Below are 11,087 nucleotides of genomic sequence, written 5' to 3' on the forward strand. Positions count from 1 at the left end.
ATCCAGCAAAAGTACAGTACTCATATTCAGAAAGCCCTTTATTCATAAAATTTAGTTCATGTCTAGATTTATTCATAATTTTAAATTTAGTTCATGTCTAGATCTTTGTTAGGAAATATTTACACACACTGAAGAATATAGGTACAGTATATATGAACCCCATGAACCCACCGCCCAACTTAAGAGCTAGATTGTTACCAACTGGGTGGGATCTGTACTGTGCTGCTCCCCTATTGTAAGCACCCCCTCTTTGAGGTTCAAATCATGACATTAAAAATGTTAACAGTTTGTACTGGTCTCATTTCTATGCCTTCCAAAAGGAATATATACAGTTGTAAGGATATCATCTAAGAACATATGTGGAAGTTTATTTTTTTCTTTAAACACTGTATGTGTTTAAGGAAATGGCTTTGGAGACATAATCTTCACTTTAATATAGTGACAACGTTTACTGCTCTGAAGTTCCACTAGATGGAGACATTTCATCATTAAAAATAACAATACCCAGCTCTTCCCCCTCCACCCTCTCCCGCCCAGCCTGGGAAATGCTCCAAAATGGCGAGGAAAAAATTAAGTGCTTGTAGCAGAGGCTTATTGTTTTTTAATGCAAGATAACCTTCATCAAGTTAGTTCTAATTGAATTAAATTAAGAAAAAAAATGGCCAGCATCAATTTTAGGGTATCTGAGACTGTCAATGGGGGCGGGAAGCCAATACATTTTGCTACAGGTTGGGACAAGCCCAGTCTTATTCAGGTGATCTGGCATTAATGAAGTCATTTCCAATTCAAGTCCAGCATTAACTATCTCATTTTGGTCTAGGCACCTAAATAGTGTAGCACAGATCAGAATGCAATTATCAGCTCATTCTGAAGTCATGAATCAGGAATTCATGATTTTCTCACTTGACCCTATTAATCTCACAAGGGTTTTCAGCTACTCATGAGAAAGATAAAATCCTCGATTTCTCTTTTTCTAGGCTTTCCAGGGTCATCTTCTTCATCAAAGGAGACATAAAGTGACAAAGATTCAATGTTTATTATGTAGTAAACCTCACATGTTGAGCCCAGAGAGGCTGGTACAGACTCAAAATATTCATTGAGAGCCGTGGAGCAAGTGAATAAGTCATCTTTTTTATACACTAGAAGCACCAATTCACCTATAAATAGATATACTCTATATTCACGTTGATTTAGGAAAATAGGATCTCTACTATGTTATCTTTTATTTCTTGAGTTACTGTGGGTCATCAGCATTGCTAAAGCTGAATTTCTTTAAACTGTTCTTATAGTTCAGATTTTTCTTTAATTTATACTTGGTGAGATATTCTTTGTTATCTTGCTCTAATTCAAATATATGATTTAAAGCCTGGTGCTGGTTTAGAATGGCTTTTAAGGTTTTATAACAGCTGTCTCTGTTCCTGCTAAAAGATTCTGTGCCCCCACCACACCCCACACCAAGAAAAGAGTCTACCCCCAAACCCCAAAGTTGCTCGTAGGCTTGTGGGCCCGGGAGCTGAGAGCCCTAGAGCCTTGGAGCCAGGGAGTAGTTATTTGCCAACAGAAGTCAGCCTTGATCTGCTCAGTAGTGTAGCATTTTATGTCGGTAACAATTTTATCAAATGCTTGGGTGGGGCTCTAAAGCAGGATTTCTTTTTATCACAATAGAAAAAAAAAACAACAAACCTGCCCTCAGCTGTGACCAATACTCCACTCTGTGTAAAACATGTATTACATTTTAAAGAGTCACTGTTCCTAGATGTTCACGACTAGTCTTGAAATGTGAAAACAAGAAATAAAATGGATGAACTTAAATACTTTGCAAAAGGGGTTCAAATTTAATAATGTCCTAATACATGACACTGAGCACTTACAACAGGTCAATGAAGCACCTTTGCCCCTTGCTGTGTAGCAGGAACACCGCCTCTGGGTACATACACACATGCACATCCCATGGTGTATGCTGTACTTTAACAAAGCCAGCCTCTAGCACCACCAGGGCTCCCACCAGGGAAGGGAGCGGGAGGACACACACTAGGAGGTGTGGCAGCTGCCCTGGCAGAACAGAGCCCCATTCCTCCCTCTCCTCTGAGGACCAGAGCCAGAGGCGGGAGAGGATGGGGGAGGGGAGCAGCCGCGTGCCATCTGCTTCCGTATTATTGCTTTGTTTTTCCTTCACGATTTTCTCTTCCCTGTTATTACCCTTGACTTCAGGATATTGTCTTGTTACACAAACTCTATTTTTCTTTTCTATAACCTTGAGAAAGGGAATTTTAAAATTCCACTGATACAGAATTCCACTGGCAGAAAGGAAGAATATTAAGAGGAAGAGAACCTTTGTAATATTTTCCTCTGCAAGAACAGGGTTGGAGGCTCAAAGGACCCTGTAAACATCAAAGGCCGTGCATGGAAGTCACAAAATAGAGATTGAGACGGATTGGATCCTCCTTAAGTGTTTCTCTAAAATTTCAATTTGGTGACATTGCAGATCCTTTCCAGATTAACAAAGGAAGAAGCCATGGGACTGACATTGTCAGGGACTGACTTTCCAACGCCCTCCAGCCTAATGCACAGATGCATGTGCAGCGTGGACAAAGCCTCCCGAGAGCTGGGTCTGCGCTCCTACTATTCCTTGGTTCTTGCAGTTGAAAGTTTACAGTCTTGAAATTTCTAATCAACCTTGGCATGTAGGGGAGGCTAAGGGGCAGAGGATTTCAGAATTCAAAGTTAATGGACTCCAACAAGCAGCAAAATAACAGCAAGGAGGTATACCCAGAGAGATCAAAGCCCAATCCCCTCCTCCTCAGCCCCAGCCAACTCTCCAAACCTTCTTGTCACTTGAAGGGTCCCATCCCCTTTGATAAAGTATCTGGGCCTTTCCCAGATCAAACCTGACACTGTTCTCAGGATGCCTCCCTGCACCTCGCCCTGGGCTCTGTCACCTGCCAGCTCTGTGCTCTGGGGCAGTTTCCTAATCTGGGCCTCTGGCTCCTCAGATGTCAAACGATGACGTCGATGCATACCTCAGACAGTAGTGGAAGAATGCATAAGAATGTTTGTAACTTAGCTCATGGCTGGTACATCAGGAGCCTTCAGTGAATGGTAGCTGTTTATTATTTTTTAAAAACTTCCTGTGGCTACAGGAGGAGGACTCCTGGTGGGGCAGGTAACACTCTTCTTGACCTGGTTGGTGGCTGCACAGGCATGTTCAGCTTGTGAAAATTCAGCAAACTGTATACTTTTTGAAAATTGTGGTAAAGTACAGGCAACATAAAATTTATCATTTTAATCATTTTTAAGTGTCCAGTTGAGCGGCAGTTAGTACGTTCGCACTGTTGTGCAACATCACTGTGTACTTTTGATACGCGCACTTTTCTGCATGTGCTCCAACAAAAAGTTAAAAAAAACACCACCCCACACCTTTGTTAATGATGACAATCCTAATATATGTTTGAAAACCCTGTGGCTATGCAGACTGTGCCTTCTGATGTCTCGAAGAGAGTCATCGGCCCTTTATGGCGGTATTCAGTTCTTGCTGTTGAAAAGCGGCATGTTCTCACTGCACGGTTCTGTGAGCCAGGGGGCATTCAGGGAAGGGTGGGCTTTCCAAGGAGGCAGTTTTCAGGCCTGAAGGAGGTCCCTGTGGCAACCAGCACTCCTCTTTCCTGGGATGTGCAGTATGACTAGGGCTGCCTCTTACTCCCTCTGGCATATCCTTCTGGGAAAGCTGAGGAGCCCGGCTCCAAGTCCTTCTGCCAACATGGAATCTGGTTTGCTCAGAGAGCAGAGGAGAAGCAACCAGACTTGGTGGCATAGAAGAACTTCCTGGTGTGCCCCTCAGCCCCTGGGTGGCATTCTTTCCCAACCACCGGGAGCACTCACAGGGACACTGGAGATGCCTGGCTTGCTGATGTGGAACCCCACCCCCCCACAATTTCTTCAGAGCCTAGATTTTTTCTGAAGGGCCTCATCCACGCACACTGCCTCAGTCTAATAGAGGCAGTATTTATGAACCATAAGAAAATCTGACCCGTGTTTACTCTTCTTATGGAGGTACTGAATGTAGGATTTGAAAAGTGAGTGATCCTCACTCTTAAAATCTCCCCACTGCCTGTTTAACTGTTGTTCCTCCTGGCCAACGTTAAACAACCATGCAGCATATTCATTCATGAGTGGGTGAAATCACTTCTCCTTCTAGCTCCAAAAGATTCCAGTCACTCCCAAATTTTCATTACAGAGAAACGCCTCCACAGGCTTCACCAACGAAATGTTTAGCAGTTTATAAAACAAAGAACTTGTTGCAAGCCTCAAGTGAGGGCTTAGCTAGTGTAACATCTGAAATGTGAAGAAAATCTCAAGGCAGAGAGCATGAAACGTGGGTAGCCAAGGCTTGTGCCAATCACTTGAAACTGTAGGTTTGTAGAAACACTCAGGGCTGTGGAGAGCGATGCTGGTGATTTTACAACCTTTAAACCTAAACCAAAACCAATAAACATGGACTGTGCTAGTATTTTTGGTACTCTCTGAAAATCTCCTTGGACACACAGTGCCATAAAATACTGCACTGTGTCACTGACTCTTCTTTTTCTCAAAGTATATTGTTGTAAACCAGTGAATTTAGCAAATGTTCTTTTAGCATTTCAGACATCTGAAGAGGTGCAGACCAGAAATGCAAGGCCCCTTCCCAACCTGAAAGGTATATACATGCTTCTCCTCCCTCTCCAAACTTACGAGCTGTTCAATATTTGAAATTTTTCTCCTTTGTGAAAACTCAGGTCATCTTCTGTCCGTGCTTCATAGTCATAAAGGGCCACAAAGAGTGTCACTCCTGCCGAAAAGAAATTCACAAGAAGGGAGATTATTACACAAGGGGAAATTAATTCCAAGAAATTAAATCTTCACTAAAATCTCATTCTCACAATCTACATCTAGCCAGCACTAATAACGTGATGAAGTGTTGTAATTAATGTGTCAAAACCACAGTCACAGGGCTGTGTTTACGCCTTGATCTTTGTAGGGGAAGCCTTACTGTATCTGATAGAAACCTAGACCTGAAGGGCTTCTTTCTGTAATAGCTTTTAATGAGGGCTGAGGAGCAGGGAGATATTAAAATCGCATCCCAAACAAAAGGGCAGCGTCAGCATCAGGGTTCAGGTTTGCAGGGCTCTGCAGCAGTTACTGACATCCTTTGCTGGTCATATCTTCTCCTCCACTTGGAGCTTATGTTAGGTTCTGGGTAAAATGCACCACCCTTTCTCCCAGTAAAACAGTAACATAGAACGTAATAGGAAATGCCTCCTGTAGCTTGGGGAAATTTAGAGAAGACCGTTTCTGTAATATTCACCCCAATTAGAGGATGTACTGCCCTGGCATCTGCAGTTGATTTTGCAGTTTTGTGCTGCTCAGCCCCACTGCTGAAAATGGAACCCTCTCCCTTGTCCTCCTTCTACCTTGAACTCACCTCTCCTCACACTGTCTTGTAGCACTCACTCTTCCTCACACCCACCCTATGTCCTCTCATCTGGCTGACTCTCTAGAGAGGCCCTTCCTGCTTTGCAGAAGTTTGCTAGCAGCAGCAGAGAATATCCAGTGTCATTTGGCCTAGGATTTCCTCCATATAATTAGGCATAATTCTTTTTTTTTTTTTTAATAGAGACGGGGGTCTCACTATGTTGCCCAGGCTGGTCTCGAATTCCTGGGCACAAGTGATCCTCCTGGCTTGGCCTTCCAAAGTGCTGGGATTATAGGTGTGACCTACCGTGCCCAACCCAATAGGCATAACTCTAGCATAGTCCCCAGTGACTCCTGCCTCCTAGTATTCATGTCTCGTGCAAGCCCCTCCCCTTCAGTGTGGGCTGGATCTAACGACTTGCTTCTACTCAACAGAATGTGCAGTCCCTTAAGTGACTAGGCTTCAAAAGATGGTGACTTCCGTCTTTCTAGCAGACTCTCTCTATTGCCACTTCAGCTTGTGTACTTTGAAAAAGCAAGGCGCCATGCTGGTGAGGCCCACGTGACCAAGAACTGAGGGTGGCCTCTGGCCAACAGCCAGCGAGGCACTGAATCCTGCCAGCACTACATGAGTTTGGAAGCAGATCATTCTCAGCTAAACTGTGAGATGACTATAGCCCAGCCAACACACCTTGATTACAACCTGTGAGAGTTTCTGAAGGACCCAACTAACCATTTGCAGATTCCTGACCCTGATTATAAACTGTAAATTTAGGTTTTATAATTTTAATTGATGTATGAACACACACAAACAAAAAAGCATGAAGGAAGATTTGGATCCAAGCGGTGCCACACTTCATGTCATCACTACAAGTGTTCAAGTGTAAAGAAAACCAATTTTGAAACTATGAAATTCCTGATTCATAAATACACAGTTATTTCTACTTTAGTACATATAAGATAATTCACTGTTATTAAAGCTCTTTTATTAAGGCAATTGCATATGTCTTAAAAGCAATGGTAAATTAAGTTGCCTTCCAAAACTGTGTACTTGTCTGGTCAGCTGTGTATGATCAGTTATCTACCTCAGAGTCTATTTTCTTTTGTGCTGGGACAGGTTGCTGGCCCTCCCTGTTTCCACAGACCAAATCCTCCTAGCTCAGAAGCTAGGGCTAAGCAGTTATTTCTTTTGAGTATTTTTTAGTTCTTACATTTTATGCTTGTATTTGATGATAAATGTCAGTGACATTTCATAGTTTCCTTGCTGCTCTAAGAAGTGTAGATTCTAGTGAAAATTACATAGTCATAAGATAAATTTGTTTTTGTTTTATTTTTTAAAAGTTGTGATATCACTGGTTCTATGCTCCCTGGAATATTACTGCTTTGTGAAAGTCCAGGCTGAACGCAGCACCCTCTGTGTACCTAGTACAGTTATAAACCTGGGTCTCTCACTACTTGATATTTCTGCATTAGTTAAGACAGAAATTTGATAGTTTGGTTAGAGGGGAGGGGAAATCTGCTGCCAGAAATGTCTAACTAAGTGCCATACTTGTCTGGGTAAGACTTGGGAAACATAACCTCTGTATATTAAAAAAAAAATTAGTTAAACATCATATATTAGATAGCCCTTAAATTATAAAAAAAAATTTATGAAGAAAGATCTTTTGTACCGATTGAAAAAAAGAGATATAGAGATATCTATACGATCAAGAGAGTTAATTTTTTTTTTTTTTTGAGATGGAGTTTCACTCTTGTCGCCCAGGCTGGAGTGCAGTGGCATAATCTCAGCTCACTGCAAGCTCTGCCTCCCGGGTTCAAGTGATTCTCCTGCCTCAGCCTCCTGAGTAGCTGAGATTACAGGTGCCCGCCACTACGCCCAGCTAATTTTTTGTATTTTTAGTAGAGATGGGGTTTCGTCATGTTGGGCAGGCTGGTCTTGAACTCCTGACATCGTGATCTGCCTGCCTCAGCCTCCCAAAGTGCTGGGATTACAGGTGTAAGCCACTGCGCCTGGCCGAGATTTAATTTTTTATTTTTGTTTTACTAGTGCCACAGACTTGCCAGTGGTAACTTATTTGCCCCATTCAAGATAACTCTGTAGTTTTCTTTCCTAGGACTTGTTGTTAAACGTCAAAAGACATTTTTGAGCTGTATGTTTGATCAGATTGTTAGCTTTTCTGTTTTATTTCTTTTAAGAATCTCTGAATAAAAAACATCTGAAATTGAAAAAAAAAAGAAATTAAATGTGTTTTGTTTTAAGCCGCTAAGTTTTGTGGCAATTTGTTATACAGCAGTTGATAACTAATAGTAGTTCCCTGCAGTCTGCCTTTTCATTCTGGTCTCTCTGCACTTCAGAGTGCCCGCTATGACCTACAGAAGACATGACAGGGAGCTCACTTTTTTTTTTTTTTTTTTTTTGAGATGGAGATTCACTCTTGTTGCCCAAGTTGGAGTGCAATGGCGCGATCTCGGCTCACTGCAGTCTCCGCCTCCCGGGTTCAAGCACTTCTCCTGCCTCAGCCTCCCGAGTAGCTGGGATTACAGGCGCCCGCCACCACGCCTGGCTAATTTTTTGTATTTTTAGTAGAGACGGGGTTTCGCCATGTTGGCCAGGATGGTCTCAAACTCCTGCGCTCAAGTGATCCACCCACCTCAGCCTTCCAAAGTGCTGGGATTACAGGCGTGAGCTACTGCACCCAGCCAGGGTCCACCTTTTTTACCAAGCTGCCAGTTTGCTGTGTAGGTAGTTCCAAGGGAAGAAATGTGTCATGGCACTATTCAAGGACCACAGAGAAGAGTGGGGCTTGTCTTTCTGCCCCATCCCAAGTGGGACTTTCCTCAGGAGAGTTAGCATTCAGAGGTCTGACCATGCAAAGCAAGGCTCATTTGGCAACTTTCCTTCTTTCCTTAGATTTCTTTGAAAGGTAAGAAAAGAGATTGGCTTAAAACAAAAATGTGGGTGCCCGTAAGGTCATGCCCTATTCTTATTTAACACTCCATGACCAGATTCCCTTCTTTAAAAACAATTTAAAAATGAAGCCAAGCCAGCTCCACTGTGTGGAAGGCAAGGCACATGAAGACCAGCACCCCACTCTCTCCTTGCATCAGCTGACAAGTTCTCACTGAGGGCTTTTATGTTCCATGTTCCGGGAACTGAGGGGAGAATCAAAGGAGGTTACAGAGAAACATAGACATTGTTCTTGGCCTTACAGGACTGAAGGCAGTATTGGGAGAAAGGACATGCATTATATTAAAACCAAATAACTCAAGGCAGAAAAATCTGCCAACATTTGGGAGTACTGTGTTTTAACTTTCAAATTTTATAAGGGATCAGGTAGCCTCTTAGACAAGGACTGCTCTTGACTACAGTGGAGACCCACATGCTCAACACAAGTGGCCCTCTCTAGTGACTTTAATGAATGATACCTGCAGACACAGGGGTCCGTATCCAGCACGCGTGAATGAATGAACAAGGAAAATGGCTGTGTCAGTAGAATTAACAGTCTGGGCTGGCAAAGCCCTCATGCTTCTCATGGTAGGCACAAGGATGGGGGTTGTGTTGGGTGCATTTTTGCCTCTTTTTTTCTCCTGCATCATCAGAAGACAGATGGCCTTAGACTGCTTGTCGGTGTCTCTCCTTTTCAGGCACCTTTGGGAAGGTGGGAAGGATGGGTAAAGGTACTTAGCACATATTCAACCCATGCAAGGCCTGGGTTAAAAGGAAAGCTAGAGTCACCACAGCATGAGGGTGAACATAAATACTTCTACTGGGCAGAGCGTGCTATGCTAGCAGAAGAGAAGTAGATAATGTCCAAAGGCTCAGGGTCAGGCTCCTTGATACAACTACACTGATGTATGATGTGTGTTGGGTGCAGAGGGAAAAAAAACTTGCTAATGCCTTAGTAGTGCCTCCTCCCTAGGTGAAAAGGTACCTGCTGCCAGATGGGCTGAGAGATACTGGATTCTTTCAAACTTTTATATAAGACATCTGCTGCCAGATGAACTGAGAGATGCTGAATTCTTTCAAACTTTTGCAATAAACAAAATAATTCTGGAACAAATAATGTGAAATATCTAGTTACCATGGTTCACATACTCAGAGAAAATTTGGACGACTAAGGATGCATGAGATAACTTACAAATATTTTGGAAAACATATGTCTGAGAATGTATGCCAGATATTTTACAAAGTATTAGCTAAGTCAGCAAATACACATGGCAGCAGAATACAGCCTTGTGGTATGAAAGACAAGGAAACTTCAAAAAAAGAAAAAAAAAAAAAAGAAAGGCAGGCTGAGGATTAGGAAGAAGTGAGTGGGAAGAGGGAGTACATTAATATCTAGAGAACTCAAAATACACACACCCAGACCCAGTCCTGGAGCCTCTAATTCAAAAGACTGGGACATGGCTCAGGCATCCGTGTTTTGAAAAGGCTGCCCTAGTTCTTCTGTGCCAACCAGCCAAGCGAGGCTGAGAGTCATTGACCTACAGTGCCTCAGTAGAATGTTGTAGCTCACTAACCCATACAGAATCCTCAGAAAGCAGCAACTTGGGGCACCTTGCAACCCTGTAGCCAAGCATTTTGTTTGTACATCAAACTCTGGCTTTTCTTACAGCCCCTCATCTAGTAGAGGAGACAGATTAGAAACTTACATGTGAAACCCCTAGTCAAAGGGAAGTGATGGGAACCCAGATGTTCAACTGCCAAAAGATTTAAGGGCAGCTGCCCCCTCTCCGTGCTCTGTGACTTTGGGAGCTTACCTGTTCCTCCTCTCGTACGCAAGGTCCCCGTATGAGACGAAGAGTTCACACCTCCAAAGACGGTGAGTCCTTGGCCCCCGGCTGCGTGGAAGTTGTTGTAGTTGGGGATGGAGGTCACGCCGAAGCTGGGGTAGTGCTGAGGGGTGGGGTCTGTGCCATAGCGGTACCCGGAGCTCTGGTTCAGGCTGCCGTCCCTCTCCTCCGTCAGTTTTGTTGCTTCTTTATCCTTACATTGCACACAGCCCATTATCTAAATTCCTGCCAAAGACAAAAAAGGGGGCACATAAGCTAGGATGCTCCCTAGTTGCTGGGTTGCTCTACAGTTAACGAGGAGTAATTGACAAGGCTCACTGTTGGCTATTTCAGGCCTATGAGGGGCATGAGGAAAGGCAGTGGCTGGGGGGATGGTTAGGAGGAAGTTCAGTTCCTTGACCCCACAATCACATTTGTTCCCCATATGTTCTGGATGACAGCATCGTCACAGAGCACAATGTTCACCATGCAGCAACTTTCCTCGAATGAGGCCTGTACCTCGTAAAATTCTGTAACAGCATACACCTGCCTACAGACGGTCCAATCATATTTACCAATTCTGCCTTTCTTTAGCCATCTAAAAAAATTATACATGCTCTGTAGAATGAGTCTATGCAACATTAGAAGAAAAACTCCCATCAGGGCACAGGAAATTTAAGGAAGAGGGCAAAGGAGTGTTGGATAAGCCAGAATACAACCTTCAATCAAGTCATGGGTACCTCATCTTCAGGCACAAAACTGGTCAATTTTAAGCACTAAGATGATGCTAAGTATCAAAACTAAGAACTAGTTACTGGATGAAAAATAAAATCGGCAGAACCTAAGAGGTCAGAGTATATTTGCAG

General features: G+C 43.2%; 1 protein-coding gene across 6 annotated transcripts in view; it reads right to left on the bottom strand.

Moving 5' to 3' along the window:
- The window catches only part of FYN (FYN proto-oncogene, Src family tyrosine kinase), a 217,372-nt gene that overhangs the window by 48,299 nt on the left and 157,986 nt on the right, over positions 1-11,087 (bottom strand). For 5 of the 6 annotated variants that reach the window (XM_054491040.2, XM_054491039.2, XM_054491036.2 and 2 more), the window contains 2 exons: positions 10,210-10,467; positions 4,729-4,825 (listed from right to left, as the gene is read on the bottom strand). In XM_054491040.2, the coding sequence (XP_054347015.1) occupies positions 4,729-4,825; positions 10,210-10,456 (344 nt within the window). In that variant the 5' untranslated portion in view covers positions 10,457-10,467. Of the gene's footprint in view, positions 1-4,728; positions 4,826-10,209; positions 10,471-11,087 lie in introns of those variants that run through there. The other variant, XM_063667093.1, reaches the window with a different exon arrangement.

This window comes from Pongo pygmaeus, chromosome 5 (assembly GCF_028885625.2).
Source record: "Pongo pygmaeus isolate AG05252 chromosome 5, NHGRI_mPonPyg2-v2.0_pri, whole genome shotgun sequence".
Classification (NCBI taxonomy): domain Eukaryota; kingdom Metazoa; phylum Chordata; class Mammalia; order Primates; family Hominidae; genus Pongo; species Pongo pygmaeus.